The 18,632-nt window shown below is 47.5% G+C and overlaps 1 protein-coding gene across 4 annotated transcripts in view; it reads right to left on the bottom strand.

The window, feature by feature from the left end:
- Positions 1–6,696: 6,696 nt before the first annotated feature.
- Positions 6,697–18,632, bottom strand: part of GCLC (glutamate-cysteine ligase catalytic subunit) — a 45,095-nt gene continuing 33,159 nt past the window's right edge. For 2 of the 4 annotated variants that reach the window (XM_068994135.1, XM_068994137.1), the window contains 10 exons: positions 17,905–17,979; positions 17,313–17,429; positions 15,952–16,090; positions 15,411–15,523; positions 15,097–15,189; positions 14,261–14,365; positions 9,681–9,762; positions 9,501–9,604; positions 9,294–9,414; positions 6,697–8,258 (listed from right to left, as the gene is read on the bottom strand). In XM_068994135.1, coding sequence (XP_068850236.1) covers positions 8,047–8,258; positions 9,294–9,414; positions 9,501–9,604; positions 9,681–9,762; positions 14,261–14,365; positions 15,097–15,189; positions 15,411–15,523; positions 15,952–16,090; positions 17,313–17,429; positions 17,905–17,979 — 1,161 coding nt within the window. In that variant the 3' untranslated portion in view covers positions 6,697–8,046. Of the gene's footprint in view, positions 8,259–9,293; positions 9,415–9,500; positions 9,608–9,680; positions 9,763–14,260; positions 14,366–15,096; positions 15,190–15,410; positions 15,524–15,951; positions 16,091–17,312; positions 17,430–17,904; positions 17,980–18,632 lie in introns of all 4 variants that reach the window. The other 2 variants (XM_068994134.1, XM_068994136.1) reach the window with 2 other exon arrangements.

Here is an 18,632-nt window from a genome sequence, read left to right as displayed (position 1 = left end):
TCACCACTTCTGACAGTGTGGAAAGCCTAACAAAGGCTCACCCGAGACGACAGGATAAAAGGAATGCTGAGGAAAAGTAATTCAATATCGCAAACATACCGGAGCCCCATGAAAGAGGGCACTACCAAAACTCATTCATATAAATCTGACATAGAGTTTATAAAATCATACAAAGTTCTTTTCAAACAGGATGGGATGTATACATTTATGAGTAACCAAGATGTACTGCTTTAAATGTTATAAATCTCAACTTTTCTTCAATACTAATTAAACATAAGGACAATTCAGGTAAAACAATGCAGTAACCGTCACCACATCATCATCCCTAAGGTGATCTTGAGGCTGAATTTCTTCACTGAAAACAGGAGGAGAAGCAATCCTGCTCAGCTCCGACTGTGTAAGAGAAGTCTCAAGTAAGAGCTTATCTCCTGAGGAAAATGCAGTTCATTTGGTTTCTGGAATAAAGTGTAGATTCAGTGTAGAAGTTCTAGTCTCTGCTCTCGATGCATGAGACCATATGCTTGCTTCTTTGGGCAATAAATCAACACTCGGGAACAAACAAGTGAGATCACATGGACAGACCTTCACCGACCAACAAGCAGGTGGAAGTTTGTATCATTACAGGATGCTTTGAGCCCCACAGACTGTCGCAGAATAGGACTCATTTGTAGAAAGCCTGGAAAGTTGCAATACATCTGGGAAAAATGGGTTCTTCATTTTTGCAAGCTACTTAGCATGTAGAATGTCTCTCTCTTGTCCAAGCAGTTTAATATATTCTCTGTAGTTTTCAGAAGCTATCAGCACTAAGCTGGAAACAAAAGTGAGAAGCAGGTCAGTGGTTCCTTTATTTAAGGAAAAATATTAATAACAGGGAATGGATCAACAGGGCCCATTTCTGCTTACCAAGGAAGATGCATATCCTCCACGGAAGACTGTGTCATTTACAGGCTGCGTCAGCCGTCAGCAGGCTTAGTAGGATGCTTTCCACTGAGGTTTTAGCGATGTCCTCCATTCAGTTCAGTTCAGTTCAGTCGCTCAGTCGTGACCGACTCTTTGCGACCCCATGAATTGCAGCACGCCAGGCCTCCCTGTCTATCACCAACTCCCGGAGGAACTTTTAAAAACTATTCGTTTTTATTTATTTATTTGGTTGTGCCAGGCATTAGCTGTGGCATGTGAATCCAGTTCCCTGACCAGGGATGGAACCCAGGGCCCTTGCATTGGGAGCTTGGAATCTTAGCCACTGGACCACCGGGAAGATGCTTAAAGATGATCTGGGGACAAAAAAAAAACAAAAACAAAAACAAAAACCCAACAAACAACAGCAACAACAACAAAACCCTTTTTTGCGCCAATAACAGTGTCGCGCGCCCCCTGCTGGCCGTCGGGCCCAGAACCGGACACCGGCTGGAGAAGCTTGCGGAGCCCCGCCCGCCGCGGACAGAGAGGGGAGCGAAGCGGCGACGGCGCGAAGGGGCTTCAGAGCGCGAAGGAGAGACCCCGGCGCTGCCGCTGGGGAGGTGGTGCGAGCGGAAAGCCGGAGCACTAACAGGAGAGACGCAGCCCCCCGACCGCGCCCTCCCTCTGGTTCCGGGGAGCCCAGCAGCAGGGCAGGCGCCCTCTGGTTCTTGGGAGCTCGGAGGCTGGCGGGGCCGGGGTGTGCGGAGGCGGTCATGGAACTTTAACTTTTTAGAGGATGAAGTTGCAGAAGGTCAGGCTTCCCAGCTCCCTCTGTCAGGCCGAATGCCCTGGGTCCTAGGAGGGAGGTGCTGGTGAGATGGGACACCCAGGGCATCTTTCAGGGCAGCACTGGGTAAATGTGCACCGTGGAAAATGTCCGCTGCCCATTTTTAATGAGATTTTTTTTTTTTCCTATTGAGTTGTATAATACTTCCTCAGATCTCAGTGACGCTTTATTGCGACTGTGCTGCTGAGTACAGTTATCATCTTGATTTTACATTCTTTCATCAGCCTTTTTGGAGAAGGAAATGGCAGCCCACTCCAGTATTCTTGCCTGGAGAATCCCACGGACAAAGGAGCCTGGTGGGCTCCAGTCCATGGGGTCGCAAAGAGTCGGACACGACTGAGCGACTAACACACACACACACACACACACACACACAAATTGAGTTGTATGGATTTTTAAATATATTTTGGATATTAACCCGTTTATCAGATACAAAGTTTGGAAGTATTTTCTCCCGTTCGGTAGGTTGCATTTTTGGTAGGTTTCCTTTGCGTTGCAAGAATTTTTTACTTTGATGTAGTTCTACTTGTTTATTTTTCTTGCTTTTGGGGTCAAATTTTAAAAAATCATCAAGACCTATATCAAGAAGCGTAACACCTACGTTGACTTTTAGAAGTCTCTGGTTTCAGGTCTTGCATTCAAATCTTCAACCCATTTTGAGTTAATTTTTGTGTATGGTGTTATTATTGATAGTTGTCTAATTTCATTCTTTTGCATGTGGCTGTCCAGTTCTCCTTACACCATTTACTGAAGAGGTTGTCCTTTCCCCATCATGTATTGGCTCTTTTGTGTTAAACTAAATGATTGCAGCCATGAAATTAAAAGACGCTTGCTTTTTGGAAGAAAAGCGATGACCAACCTAGACAGCATATTAAAAAGCAGAGACATTATTTTGCCAACAAAGGTCCGTATAGTCACAGCTATGTTTTTTCCAGTAGTCATATATGGATATGAGAGTTGGACCATAAAAAAAGCCGAGTGTTGAAGAATTGATGCTTTTGAACTGTGGTGTCAGAGAAGACTCTTGAGAGTCCCTTGGACTGCAAGGAGATCCAACCAGTCAATTCTAAAGGAGATCAGTCCTGAATATTCACTGGAAGGACTGATGCTGAAGCTCCAATACTTTGGCCACCTGATGTGAAGAACTGACTCATTGGAAATGACTCTGATGCTGGGAAAGATTGAGGGTGGGAGAAGAAGGGGATGACAGAGGGTGAGATGGTTGGATGGCATCACCGACTCGATGGATATGAGTTTGAGCAAGCTCTGGGAGTTGGTGATGGACAGGGAAGCCTGGTGTGCTGCAGTCCATGGGGTTGCAGTCAGACACAACTGAGCAACTGAACCGAACTGAATTGACCAAATGTATGTGAATTTATTTCTGGGCTCTCTATTGTGTTCCATTGGTCAGTTTTTATATGAATTCCATGCTGATCACCCCAGCTTTGTAATGCTGTTTGAAATAAAGTCTGGAGTCTATAGTCTATTGCTCTTACTGCATCTTCCATACTTCATGAGCTTCCCAGGTGGTGCTAGTGGTAAAGAACCCCTCTGCAATGCGGGAGATGTAAGAGGCACAAGTTCGATCCCTGGGTGGGGAAGATCTCTTAGAGGAGAGCATGGCAACCCACTCCAGTATTCTTGCCTGGAGAATCCCACGGACAGAAGAGTCTGGAAGGCTACAGTTCACAGGGTTGCACAGTGTCAGACATGACTGAAGCAACTTAGCATGCATGCACATACTTTGTAATGTTTCATTTCACTAAATGTTAAGAATGAAAGGGGCTTTAGGGACTATCCAGCCAATTTCAGCCTCCATTTACCATAAATACCAATAATCAGATTCAGATCAGTCATGTCCGACTCTTTGCGACCCCATGAATCGCAGCACGCCAGGCCTCCCTGTCCATCACCAACTCCCGGAGTTCACTCAAACTCACATCCATCGAGTCGGTGATGCCATCCAGCCATCTCATCTTCTGTCGTCCCCTTCTTCTCCTGCCCCCAATCCCTCCCAGCATCAGAGTCTTTTCCAATGAGTCAACTCTTTGCATGAGATGGCCAAAGTACTGGAGTTTCAGCTTTAGCATCATTCTTTCCAAAGAAATCCCAGGGCTGATCTCCTCCAGAATGGACTGGTTGGATCTCCTTGCAGTCCAAGGGACTCTCAAGAGTCTTCTCCAACACCACAGTTCAAAAGCATCAATTCTTCGGCTCTCAGCTTTCTTCACAGTCCAACTCTCACTCCAGACATGACCCCTGGAAAAACCATAGCCTTGACTAGACAGACCTTAGTCAGCAAAGTAATGTCTCTGCTTTTGAATACGCTATCTAGGTTGGTCATAACTTTTCTTCCAAGGAGTAAGCGTCTTTTAATTTCATGGCTGCAGTCACCATCTGCAGTGATTTTGGAGCCCCCCAAAATAAAGTCTGACACTGTTTCCACTGTTTCCCCATCTATTTCCCATGAAGTGATGGGACCAGATGCCATGATCTTCGTTTTCTGAATGTTGAGCTTTAAGCCAACTTTTTCACTCTCCTCAAGAGGCTTTTGAGTTCCTCTTCACTTTCTGGCGTAAGGGTGGTGTCATCTGCATATCTGAGGTTATTGATATCATAATGCAAATACAGCAAGTCTGCTACGTACAAACCTTGTTTTGAATTTTCAAAGATGCAAACCTGCCTTCCATCATGGTCAGGCTTTAGTGAAACTGCAGCTCGTCCTGTCTCCTATTGTTGACCCTTCAGCTCTGCCGTCTCCCACCTTCTCTCCCTCCTCGTCGGTAACTCTCCCTGCCTGCTCACTTGATGCCAGCCCCTGTATGTATGCCAGCTGTTGTCCTGTACTGCTGTACTTTCCAAAGAACTGTAAGATTAAAAATGTTTTATCTTTTGTGTTTGTTTTTTCATGTATTATTTGTGTGATAAGTACTATAAACCTATTACAGAACAGTACTATATAGCCGATTGTGTTAGTTGGGCATCTAGGCTAACTTTGTTGGACTTCCGAACATGGTCAGAACATGAACAGAACTTGCTTGTGTGTAGATTTACTGTAGTCTGAGGAGTGCATCTTTCCCAGCCAAGGTCACCTGCTAAGGCCTCCTCACATCCTGTCCAGACATTGGTTCCCTTCTAATTTACACTTTTGTAAATATCACTTGGCCTACATGTTCAGAAGCATTTACAGGGAATGTTAAAATATTTACACAAAAGCATAGAGAGGAGAGAGCAGCTGGTAGATCTCAGTGGCTTATCTTCATGGAACATAGGAGCAGGGAGCCTTAATCTAAATGGAAAGTTTGTTAGCAGCGCCCGTAAGAACCCTGCCATTAAACAGCCCATGTCCAGTTCTGAGAAGGGCCCCTTCCCCAGCAGGGAACCTTGATGCCCCGGAATCCCAGGCTCATAGCCCAGGTCTCTCCCCCCACATCCGACACCACCAGTCTTGAAGGATGCTGTTACATTTTCTCTCTGCAGGGTCCCCAAGGAACCTCCTGAGATGTGGCCTCATCCTGGGTTTCCACACTTTGCACTCTTTGTGTAGGTGCTAGTTCAGAAGGAGGCGGCCCAGGCCAGTGCCCTCCACTGAGACAGAAAGGCTCACCAACAGCTAGGGGCCAGGCGGCAGACAGAAGCATCCTGGGGCCAGGCTGGGCAGCAGACAGAAGAATCCTGGGGCCGGGCCAGGCCATGAGGCACACGGATTCGATTCCCTGACCAGGGATCGAACTTAAGCCCCCTGCCTCCGTAGCTTGCAGTTTTAACACAAGACCGCCAGGGGTCTGTCTGTAAACTTTTCTGTTTTTTCCAGTGCGGGGTCTCCAGCACTGCACAAGCTTTTCCCTGGTTGTGGCAAGCGGGGCTACTCCCTAACCGTGGCGCGGGCTTCCCACTGTGGTGGAGTCTTTCGCTGCAGAGCATGGGCTCCAGGGTGGTGGGTTCAGCCATGGCCCGAGGGCTGTGTGGCTCTCGGCTTAGCTGTCCTGTGCCATGCAGGATCTTCCTTGATCAGGGATAGAAAAACCCGTGTCTCTTGCACTGGCAGGCGGATTCGTCACCACTGAGCCACCAGGAAAGCCTCCTTCACAGGTTTTGTTTGGAAACCTCTTGTAAATCCAGGAGACTTGATGGGTCAAGAAAAGGCCAGTTGTGTTCTAAGTGAGTGGGACAAGGCACTCTTCGCTTATCTCACTGTTTTCCCCCCAAAGCCTGAACCCTCAGCTGTGTTCAGGAGGAAAAGGTGATGCTTTGTCTTGGATAGAGACACAGAGCTGCCATTTGAATTTTCATATACACATGAAAGATCAGTATCAGCTGACTTAGAACGGATGTGTGTCTGAGGTACAGGAGTGATCTAAGTCCCTGTTACTCAACATGGTCCACAGACCAGCAGCACCCCGGGCCCACTGAGCCAGAGCTGCACTTCAGAGATGTGTATGCAGATCTGTTTGGCAGTGGCCCTGCCCTGGGATCATTCAGAAAGATAAAAGCAGACCAGCAGGTGACGCTGAGAAAAGTGGACGGACCAGATGAACTAGGGGTCGGGGGTAGGTGAGAGATGTGTGTCTGAAGACATAGGTAGGCAGTGGCTGTCTGCTGGGCCTGCTGATCCAGTCTGAGTGGATTCTCCACTGTGCACAGAGCACCTGAGTTACTTGCATGTAATTCACCACATGATCACTGACTCAGCACGGTGACGGTTTGGAATAAAAGGAAAATTCATGTCCGGCGGTCACTGCTCCCCTCCCCACAGGGCTGAGGGCTCCTGGGGAGGTCAGGCATCTATCTGTTCTCATCACTGTGCTTCTTTCTAGAAAGAGCTGAGGATGGAGCATGATGAAGAAATCATTTTCTGGCGTACTTGGGCTAATTAAAAAAAATTCACCACCATCCGATTAGTTGCAGAACTCACTTTCAAGAGTTTTCACAATGCCAATTCCATTCTTTATTTCCTCATACCACAAACATTTTACTGCCTTTTTACAATCTGAATTTACATAAGCAAATTGCAAAGGGAAAATAGGCATTCTTTTATCCTCCAAAATGCATGTAAGAAATATAGTTCAAATGAACAGGCTTAGCTGAAGCTTTATGGCAATTTCTTAAAATGAGCATGACAGTTTAAATATTTATGCCTGTAAAGGTTTGCATAATCTACTATACATAGTTATTTCAGAAGCAGTTAAGACATTAATCGGAGAAAAACTTCAACAAAAAGCTCTAACAATTGTGTGCAACTTAAATTATTTACAATTAAACATTTAGGGTCCTGATTCACAAAACTTAGTGCATATCATGATTTTTGCAGAGAAGCTAAGTAGTACACAGAATATTCCTTGGGTAAAATCTAGAATAAATGGCTTTTAGAAGAATGTCTGTAATATGCTTATTGGAAACTAGAGGAAAAGTAACAAAACAAAAACTTCAGCAACTGCATTTGATTTGAAAATTTAAGTAGACAGCAGCAATCAGAAAAAACAGGGGCCACAAGAGAAGAGCCGGTGGCATTTTTGATTTTAGTTTTGCTATGTACAAGGAGAAAAACAATTCTCCCCATTTTTGTCCTTAAAAAAAAAAACAAAACACCCCCAATAATCACTACGTGTGAACTCAGAGTCTTTCTTCTTCCAGAGTTGTCTTCAAACTTAACACCAAAACTAGCAAATGTGGGTAAAAAGTACCATCAGTTCAGTGGGTTTTGTTTTAGTAGAGAAAGCCTGGGACAGGGTTACCAAGGGATTAGCTATTCAAATTATGAGAGAATTGTCACAGGTAAGGCGTCAGAACCCCAAGCTTCCCCTTGAAGCACTTTGGTGGATTCAAAAGTGATTTTACATATATGCCAAAGGAGATGATGCAAAGAAAATGAGCAGGACAATCTGTTTTCAAGGTAAAGTGACAGAATTTTCAGTGAATCAGGTACCAGGTTAAAGCCTTTAAAAAAAAAAAAGCCAACATTTACAGTAAACATCTTAAACTCTGGAATGCAGATATAGTACAGTTACCGGTAAGTTACATTTACAAAACTGCTTCAGACAGTAGTTGCTCCAGAGTCAGAATTGAAAAATGTACAAGCCAGCTCATGAGAACCTTAGATACAATGTTATTAAAATACATTGTTAATCATAAAAATACTTTACTATGTACATGTACACTGTATAAACTCTAGGTCTGCTGAATCCCACTTCTGCCAGCGCAGCGCACTATTTCCACCTGCTCCTCACACAACGCACACAGCTGGTCCAGCCGTCAGTTCTTCGGGAACGCGGGGAAGGGCTTCTCGTCCTGCGGGGCGTCTAGGTGGAAGAGTCGCTTTTACTTCCACTGTACCTTACTTTCCTAAACGCTGGTCCGAGTAACTCTGGGCACTCACATGATTCATTTGCGATTTGATTACACTTTAGAAGAAGGCTATAGTTCATCTGGTCAGTTATTACACTGTCCTGCTTGTAGTCGGGATGCTTTGCGATAAACTCCCTCATCCATTTGGCAACTGTCATTAATTCTCCTGGCGGGGGGAAAATAATTTTTTTTAATGACAACTTAGTAGCATTTTTTTTGTTTGTTGGGTTTGCGTTTTATCTTTAGAAAGGCGACATTTAGCGCCTGGACAACACAACCCTGAAGAAGAATCAAGAGGCGTTTGGGCCGAGCCACAGGGCAGGGGCTGGGAACAAGATGGTTTTCACCTTGTCTGAAAAACTCCTTCTGGGAAGGGTTTCATGCTGCCGGCAGGAGCAAGAACACACATGCCCTGCTGCTGTGAGGCCTGCTAGGTGCCAGCCATACGGGGACGCCGCCCGCCCTCAGACACAGGAGCCAGCGCATGCTGACTAGTCCGTGTCCTCCCGTCCAGCCAGACCTGCCCGTGTCGGTGTCAGAGACTGCCCTGGACGGGGGGCTCTGGGCTCCCCAGAGAGACTCGATCCAAGAGGGACACAGAATGGTGCGTAGATGCACTCAGAGAGAAACCCGCAGAGACAGCACTTGGGGGGTCACCCTCTTGGCTCTGGAAACCTTACAGAAGCCTCAAGTGAAACACACAAGTCACTGTCCTCTTAGTCACAGCTGACAGCTCCCTGGCCACCGGGATCTCAAAGCGGGAAAGCAGAGGTCCGCGGGTGTCCCTACCGGGAGCCAGGCTAGTGGGCCCGAGTCCAAGCTGTGTGCTTAGTTGGTTGACCCTGGAACCAGCTTAGGCTCATATAGAGCCCGGGGTGCTGCAGAGCACACACAGTTGGGCAATAATGACAAACTATCCACGTACGGTATTTCATCGCCTGAAATGCCATCGGGTTAAAGATTCAACACTGGTTTATGAACCAGTAAGAGAAAAAACGCTGCTGATTCTCTTTCACACTGTGAAAGACAACAAGGTGTATGTAACTGCAGAGATGGTACTACCCAGACAAGTGCAGTGATCAGGATGCAGTATACTTTAATAAAAGACCACTTCATAAACTGAGTATTTTAAGACTGTGAGGTTCTGCCTATGCTAAGAGATTCTTTTTTAAAGCACAAAGGAAAGCGGAGGCTGCCGTACCGGATGCCCTCTTCTTGATGAGCCTCAGGTAGTTCAGGATGCTGCACCTGGTGTCCACGTCCACCTCCATGCTCTCCAGGTAGGAGTTCAGGACGGGGATCAGCCCAGGGAACACGCCTTCCTGCGAGGAGCAGTGCGCGGTCAGGCAGGGGCGCCCTGGGGGGGCTCTGGGCAGGCAGATGGGGAGCAGGCCAAGGCAGGCCCTACCTTGCCGTTGATGATGGTGTCGATGGACATGAGCGCGTACTCCTCGGCCGCTGGCTCCGCCCTGCCCGCGGCCTTGCCGCAGCCGTCCACCACGGCGTTGCCACCTGCTGGAGGGGTGAGGGGTGCGTTAGCAACTGGTGCGGCCTCCAGGGACCCCAGAAATGCAAGAAAAGGTGGTACCTTTGCAAATGTCTTTTCTGAAATAAAACAGTTCCTGCAGGACGGCATCTCGCTTCTGGGCGACCTTCATGTTCTCATCAACCTAGGGAGGAAAACCATCATGGCCACGTTAGAATGTTCCCGAAGTCGGGGACACTCATGCTCCCATGTGGGTGGGGCCGCTGGCCTCTGTGGTGGGGACCCACCTGTGACGAACCCTCCCAACCCCAGCGCTGGCTGGGGCCAGAGAGGCTGCACGCTCACGTGGAGTCATGTCTCTCAACCCCAGCCTGGGATGTGCTTTTCAATAACGGGGCAACTTGAAGAGACACGCACCTTAGAAATCCATGTGAAACTTACACGCATGGAGGCTGCCTGGGAAAACTGGGGGGAATGTATGGTGCTGGGGAGGCAGGGAGCCGTCCCGGCTCACAGCTGGAGGCATGGAGGGAAGCGCTGAGGCCCTGCTGCCTTGGCGGGTGGGGGGTCCTCTGTCCTCCCTGCCCAGGGCTTTGCTGCCTCACCCAACCACCTGGCAGTGGGCAGGTCGCCAACACTGCCTGCCCGCCTGGGGCTCTGCCCACTCCCTCAGGAGCCCCCAGCTCCCTCTTCGTGAATTCTTATTTCGATCAACATAAGAAATCTTAGGGGACACTCCAATATACAAAATGGACATAAGTCAGAGGTCACACTGGAAGGGACGGCTGAGACAAAGTCCTGGATCAGCTTCGCCCTTCACACCCATTAATTCCTACAGGTATTTATTTGTTTTTAAAGGTACATATGACCTTCGGATTAATGTAGATAGTTCTAGGAACATGTTCAAATAATAATCCTCATATGTCTGGCTTCAATCCTAATCAACACTTGCATTTTTCTTAGTCTTGACAAAAAGTCACAAAGATCAACAGTTGTAACTTCTGCTTTTATAAATTCCTTTTTCAGTCTATTTTTACTACTGCTCTTTAGATTCTGAATTTGACTACCTAGGTTTATTTTTAATCTTTCTGTTAAAGCATTTAAAGCTATGGTTTTCCCTTGAGACCAGCGTTGCCTACCTCATTTTCCTATACAATCTACAGTTCTAATTTTGATTTAATCTAGAACCTATTAGGAAAACAATTTAAAATTTCCAACAGTTAAATTTTTCCTGAACATTTTCTTGATGAATCTTGGTGGAAATGTGACTTACTGTATGCTGTCTAGTTCTGAGAAGTGAAAATTTTCCTCGATTAGTTTTTGATATTCTTCCTCGGGGCCTTCAAAAGGCATGTGTGGTATGAGATCTGTGATACAAACGACACAGCCGGGCTTGTTAGCCATGCTGTTCACCTCCGCTGAGGCTTTTCTCTTCCTGACTGTGTGGCCTGTCAGTTACTGAGCAAGGCGCTGTTGTAAGTGGTCTCCTCCACCATCCCGGCGCGGCCTCAGGACAGCCCGCCCGGCCCCACTCTACACCTGCACACCGGGGTGCCAAGAGGACACCAACTGTCCAGGTGAAAAGGCTGGTAGGTGGTGCAAGCCAACTGAGTGTTCACCCGGACCAGTATCTTACCCACTGCACCACAGTGCCCTTAAATTCGTTTATGCTCTTGAGAAGCTAGGCTTTCTGGATGATAAAAAAAAAAAAAAGAAAGAATCATGTCTCTCAATGATCTTGGATGAGCAAGTGGATAAACTTGCTTTCTGCATCTCATTTAAGACTGTCTCACATTTCTCTGCTACATCTTTGCCATTCCTGTGTTCTTTTTAAAAGGTCATTATGGAGCTCTTTACTGTCAACATCTGTCCGTGTTTTAGGTGTCGCTTATGCAAATTACACTGCCATGTTAGATCACCGCTTTCAGCATTTGAATAGGAGAACACAGTCTATTCAAATTTGTCTTCACCTTATGTTCCCCACTGTGTGCTCTCCTGGGCACAGTCTTCCCATGCCTACGGCCGGAGACCCACTGCTGTGGCTCCGAAGTTTCCTTTGTTCTTTCCCCACCCCCTTTAGCTAGGAGATTAGAGGCGACAAATCCTATTTCTAAGCATTAAGTGTGAGACAGTTCAGTTCAGTTTAGTTGCTCAGTCGTGTCCGACTTTTTGCAACCCCATGAACCGCAGCACGCCAGGCTTCCCTGTCCATCACCAATTCCTGGAGATTACTCAAACTCATGTCCATCGAGTCGGTGATGCCATACGACCATCTCATCCTCTGTCGTCCCCTTCTCCTTCCGCCCTCAATCTTTCCCAGCATCAGGGTCTTTTCCAATGAGTCAGCTCTTTGCACGAGGTGGCCAAAGTATTGGAGTTTCAGCTTCAGCATCAGTCCTTCCATGAACACCCAGGACTGATCTCCTTTAGGATGGACTGGTTGGATCTCCTTGCAGTCCAAGGGACTCTCAAGAGTCTTCTCCAACACCACAGTTGAAAAGCATCAATTCTTCTGTGCTCAGTTTTCTTCACAGTCCAACTCTCACATCCATATATGACCACTGGAAAAACCATAGCCTTGACTAGACAGACAAGTAGTTTTGAAACTCTTTCTCCAGATGTCAGCCATTAAGAAGCATCTAATATTCCCCTCCTTCCACTGACCCCTTGCTAGATAAGATTTCTGTCTGACTTTGAGCCCTAACTTCATCTTTTTTGTTATAATCACTTGGAATTTAAACACTAGCTTGGCTGCCAGAGACATCCATGGTTCTGGTTCTTTACCTTCAGGATTCGGGAGACTTCTCTCCATCTCTTCCAGCATTTAATATTGCAAATGAGAAATGAGACCAACTGATTTTTCTTCTTTTTGGCAGAAAGCTAAGTAGCCTAATTTCCTTTCCTTTCTGGACAACTGATCTTTTCTTTGAGATTCTTCCTAGATTTCGGTTCTTCTTTACCTATTTCTGTCTCATCCTTAATGGATTCTTACTCAGGGAAAATTATATTCATTTATTTTCTTTATTGTATCTCACATCTCTTTTGTGTAGACTACTCTCTTCTTCTAATTATTAGCCAAACACTGAACTTTTCAAATAATTTCTCTCTTGCTTTTCCCATGAGTTCTGTTTCTCTGCCGTCCTACAGGGACGAACTCAGGTTGGTTCCCGAAATCAGTGACTTTGACCTTCAACCACATCTGCTTACTGGCGAGTATACCAAGTTTTAAAAGTGTGGCTACCACATTGTTTCTGAGAACTCCTCTGCTCCCCAAATGCTCTTTGATCCACAGGGCTTGTTTATTTAAGATGCAACTCTTCTCTAGAATTTCTTCAAGGGCATTAGTGAGAATTTCTTAAAATATTCTTTCCAGTTTCCAAATTAACCGTGTTCTACTCAGGATAACACACTCTGGGGGCCCATGGGCTCTTCTCTTTAAGGCTATTGAAAGTTTTCAAGTTTCTCCTGCCTTTCAGATATCTATACCAGGCCCTGGAACAACGCGTGTCCCCCTAGATGAAGATGCTCTCCAGCAGTGAACATCACGGTACTCCATGATCTGCTGCTGGTCGAATTCTCGGATACGGAGGAACCGACTGTAAGTTGCATGTAGTTTTCTGACTGTGTGAGGGTCAGAGTCCCTAAGGCCTGTGTTGTCCAAGGGTCAAGTGTATTTACATTCATAAGCAAAGGCTTAGAATGGCAGCTCTCGGGGACCCATGACATGGGCTGATCTCCCCAGGGGGTGCCCCGCAAGGCTAACAGGGGCCCGCAGGGTCCTGCAGGTCACCTTGGGCCTAGGCGCAGTGGGCAGGCAGGGTCTGCCTGACTGCCAGACTTCTTCAGGGTGCATGTATGCACGCCGGCGGGAGTGGCCCCCACAGAGGAAGGGGGCATCGGCGGCAGGCACTGGCCCAGTGGCTCTGGTCCTCCTCCCACGCTCGCGGGACAAGCAGCGTGTCCCGCTGTCTCTGCTCTGGCTCTGAGCCCCGCAGACCCCCACTCTGCCCGGCAGCCTCTCCCAGCCCCACTCTGTGCCAAGACCCTCCAGCCGGGAGCCCAAGGCCTCCATGCTCGCTTGGCTACACCCCCAGGGTCTGCAGCACTGCAGCCTCACAGCCTGGAGCTATTTCAAGGCCCTGAACAGCTTCCAGAAAGCTCCATCTTGGTTTTAGTTGGGCTGGGGCAGATTCAGATCTGTTCTTCCGATGGTGCCCTGCCATCCGCATTCTCCAGAAACCTCCCCAGCTCAGCGCCTCTGAGGCGCCCCCTCCCTGCACTGAGTAGTCACGCGTCCCTTCCTCCCGAGTCTGAGGTTGTGACCAGCCTGGGAGTTGACAGGATGAAAACACACTGGGGGGCACCCCCTGCCACCACCATCTTAAATCGAAAGTCTAGAAATTGGCGGCTATTCAAATGAAACTCTGAATGTCCTTCAAATGGGCCGAGTAAGGAGCTACCATCAGCACTCTGTTTCCAGGAGTCTCCACCAAAATGGTCCCCAGATCTATAGTATAAGCTTTGGTTTGAAAGGAAAAAGAAACAGGGTGGAAGGGGAACACTCTTTCTAAGGAGGAACAGGTCTAAGTGAGGTCAGAGTTGAAACAAGTATTATACAGAAAGGAGCATCAGATGGTAATCCAGATACCCACAGCCAGCCCTACGGTGAACACCGTCCTTACCTTGGACAGCGGGATGAGAAAGTCCAGTTTGTAGGACAGGATCACCCTGGTGAGCAGCACCACGAACACCACATACGCGGAGTTCTCGAAGTCCGTCAGCTGAACCTGGACGTGGGGCCAAGATGTCAGGGACCCACTGTGCCTCCCCGAGGGGCCCCGCGGATCACAGCGTTCCCATGCACCTCCTGAGCCCCCACCTGGGGCCGGAAGCCTCTGCCCACTGTCTACTCCCAGAAAGCAGTCCTCCTGAGAGACACACACACACACACACACACACACACACACACACACACACACACACACACACACACACACACACACACACACACACACACACACACACACACACACACACACACACACACACACACACACACACACACACACACACACACACACACACACACACACACACACACACAATCTGTGGTGCTGTCTGTGTAACCCAAGCCTCCAGGGAGGGTATAGGTGGGTGGGTGGCGGTCAGGTGGGAATAGGTTCTGCCCACTGTCTACTCCCAGAAAGCAGTCCTCCTGAGACACACACACACACACACACACACACACACACACAATCTGTGGTGCTGTCTGTGTAACCCAAGCCTCCAGGGAGGGTATAGGTGGGTGGGTGGCGGTCAGGTGGGAATAGGTTCTGCCCACTGTCTACTCCCAGAAAGCAGTCCTCCTGAGACACACACACACACACACACACACACACACACACAATCTGTGGTGCTGTCTGTGTAACCCAAGCCTCCAGGGAGGGTATAGGTGGGTGGGTGGCGGTCAGGTGGGAATAGGTTCAACAGAGTTGGTTCCGGCCCGCGGGCTGCATACCTCCATGGGCCGGAATTCCACTCTCCACCCAATGTCAGAGTTTGGAGGTGGAGGCTTGAATCGCATTGTCTGCCAATTTGTGGACTGAATATTCTGTAACCAAACAGGAGAGAATAAAACCAGTTTTCCACATATCCAGGAAGATACTAAGATGATTTCATATTTAACATGTGAAGCAGACTATTTACTGTCTATACCCTTCGACCTACAAAGAAAACTGAACAGCGAGCATTTTACAGAAGTGAGGTGACATTTCAGCGACTCTGAAAGTAGCAGTCATGTTCTTTATTTTTTAAAACATTTGTTGCAGATACCTCAAAGTGGTCGGACTCGTTGGCATCATCCAGGTGGATTTTCTCTTCAAACAGAGTCAGCGGGTCTCTGATGAAGAGATGAGCCACGTGCTGGGCCAGCAGGTGGTCGAGGCCTGCGGAGAGGTCACACCAGGCTCACTCCAGAGCTGCTCTCCACGCCCCGGGGACGGCAGACGGCTCGGGGTGGGGGGGGTTGAAGAAAGGCAGCTAGGAGCTTAGGAGACGCTGGGTTGTGCAGGATTCTTGTGCCGCCCCAAGTTTATCCTGCAGACCCGAGGGGAGTGTCGGAGTTGCGTTCACCCCTTAAACGACGCCCGTGGGGATCTGAGGGACACACCTCCAAAGTCAGCTCTTTTCGCTAAAAGTTAAGCTCTCACAAGTATCTGGGACTTGAAACTTTAGGACTAACAGCCTCGTAAGAAAAGTTAAGAGACCTCACATTAAAAATAGAAGCCAGATGGGAGTCAGCAGAGGAGTTTAACAGAGTTTTGAAGAACTAAAGGCTTACAGTCAAATCTAGACAAGGGGAATGGAGGCTTACCTTCCTGCAACAGCTGTTCGTAGATTTCTTTGTCTTTTGTCAGGTCAATGTCATTGTATTTCTCACCACACTCAGATAAGTAACTGTCTATCGAATCGTATCGGGACTTACTGATCCTATAGTGGTTGTTCTTCAGTGGCTAAAATTGAAAAAATACAAACGAATGCCATATACAGTGATGTGGAAATAAACGAATGCCCCAAGTAAGTATATTAAAAGGTTACATGCTTTATAAATAATTACATTAAACTGTTCAACCTGAACATGAGATCCCGAAAAATAGCTATTAACCCTAAAAAGTATTAGAATTAAAAAACAAAAATTGGAGACAATTTAATCTGTTCTCAGATCTCAGTTAAATGTATGTACATATTTCTTTTTTTTTTTTTTTTTACAAGTGGTTCACCATTATTATTAAGACTAGAAAATGCCCATGTTGGGAGCAAAAATATAAACCCACCATGTATTCTTGCCTGGAAAATCCCAGGCACAGAGGAGCCTAGTGGGCTTATATATAGTCCATGGGGTTGCAAAGAGCTGGACATGACTAAGCCACTAAAACTTTCACTTTCATAATGTAAACCAAAAAATTTGGCTTAAGCCATTAAAAAACCATTAAAATATCTACTTTAAAGCTTATTTGTACTTAGCATGGTCAACAATTTATGAACAATTATATAAAGACCAGAGCAGCAGTAGCGCAGCCCTGGTCAAGAACATGAGAATCACCTGTGAGGACTCCTTTACTAACACGCACGCCTGCATCTCAGTTCTGGACTTTCTTTACTCACTGGGTCTGGGGGTGGGCAGGGCTGGGTAACTATTTTTAAAGAGCTCTATAGGTGGTTCTGATGCACACTCTTGGTTGGAGAGATGCAGGGTCAGAGTTCAACATGCAAATAAGAGACACAAACCTACATTTCTTAGGCAAAACTCACCCTTTATAAGGGGCCAAGGACTCTGACAACAGACTGTGCTTTCCCCAGCAGAGAAAGCACCATAGGCAAAGCACTCATGTAGCGCCAAAAGCTTTCTGGTAAAAACAGCCATCAGCACTGCCTCCCAAACAAAGAAAACCTGTTCTATTAATCTTAGAGGGCAAAACAAACACAGATTGCAACAAATGATGGAAATTAACTTGGCACGGCCCCTCCCCCTCAACCAAATCACATTTCCCACATTCTCACCCCAAACACACCATAAAGCCAAAGACAGGCTGATCAGCTGCCAGCTTCTTCCTGGGTGTGACTAACCCACTCAGGATGGAAACGGTGTAAGGGAGACTTCAGCACTGTCAGTGGCGACAAGCCCCCCTCTTCACCTGCCGGATTCAAAAGGCTGGAAAGGAAAAGCGTGCCCACCTCCAGTCCTCTCTCCTCCCGAGTTCTATCATCTACAGACGCAGAAATCACGCCCCAGCGACAATCAATGTCTGACACATAGCCTCGGTAAAAAGGCGACGCAGCGCTCAAAGCCATCTAGGAACAAACAGAAGTCAGCACCTGCAAGGTCAAAGTGTCACCAACACGCTGAAGAAGGCTCCATGCAGTTATCCCCGGTCTAGAAGCACCAGCTTACGCCAACCCTGCAGGCTCTACCACAGGCACTGTGCCTGCCTGCTCCTGGGGAAGGACAGCGGGAGTGACTCCAGCCCTGGCCTCTGCTTCCTTGAATCATTCTCTCTAGACGGTGAGGACAGGCGGGATGAGAGAAGGAAAACAGCTATGCTTGAACTTGACGTTTAACACATAAATGCTTCGCTAGCTAAAGCACTGCTAAACTCTTCAGCTTAGACGCTTATCCAGGAGCTCTCCGTCTGCATACTAGTCGTGTTAGTTCAGTTCTAAATGAAGTCTTAGCTGGACTTAAATAGCACATGGTCAGCAAATTTTGCACATGCAGTCTTTATCTGATACAAAAGAGTAGTTAAAATTAGGTGTGATTTCTACTTACGACAATTGGGCAGATGGTAGCCAACTGATCATAAAGGTATCTGGCCTCAGATATGCTGCAGGCTTGGAACGTTACCTGTTTAAGAATCACAGATTATTAGAGAATAATACAAAATCATCACCATCCTCCCCAAGGAGCCAGTCCGAGAAGGAAGGTCGTTGCTCGTGGCATGTGAGGTCATCCCACTGATCGCAACACTGAAGCCAGTTTTAAAAGCTGTCTCAGATGAACTTGTCTAGAATATGGCTTTAATCATGTTTGCATGGGATATAAATAACCATGTTCTGATGTCAAGTAAGATGAAGAAGTCAGGAAAGAAAACCAGGACCTGTACTGACAGTGAAGCTCAGCCAGGCACTTCTCTATGGCTGGCCATCCATGTGCCATTGGCTGCGGGCTTGTATACATTTTGGTACAAAAGGAGAATCTGGAGATGCGAATAATGGGCGTCAAAGCTCCCCACTGTGGCACAATGGGTAACAGCTTGGAAGGGGGCAGGACTGTAGAGAAGGCAGGAAGAGAGGGCAGCTTAAACACTGACTGCCCAGGCGGAACTGCAGGCTGGTGGAGGAGGCACGGAAGAGCCACAGCGGGCCCGGAGGCCGGTGCGCACAGACCAGAGAGAGCAGACCTGGGTCTGGGCCCGAGGGATCCTTGGGCAGGTGGGGAGCTGCACCATCAGGACGCGACGGGCTTACTGAGCCACGGAAGAGACCAAGAGACCCTGT

This window comes from Capricornis sumatraensis, chromosome 22, assembly GCF_032405125.1.
Source record: "Capricornis sumatraensis isolate serow.1 chromosome 22, serow.2, whole genome shotgun sequence".
Lineage (NCBI taxonomy): Eukaryota > Metazoa > Chordata > Mammalia > Artiodactyla > Bovidae > Capricornis > Capricornis sumatraensis.
This window is presented reverse-complemented; position numbering and strand designations above follow the sequence as displayed.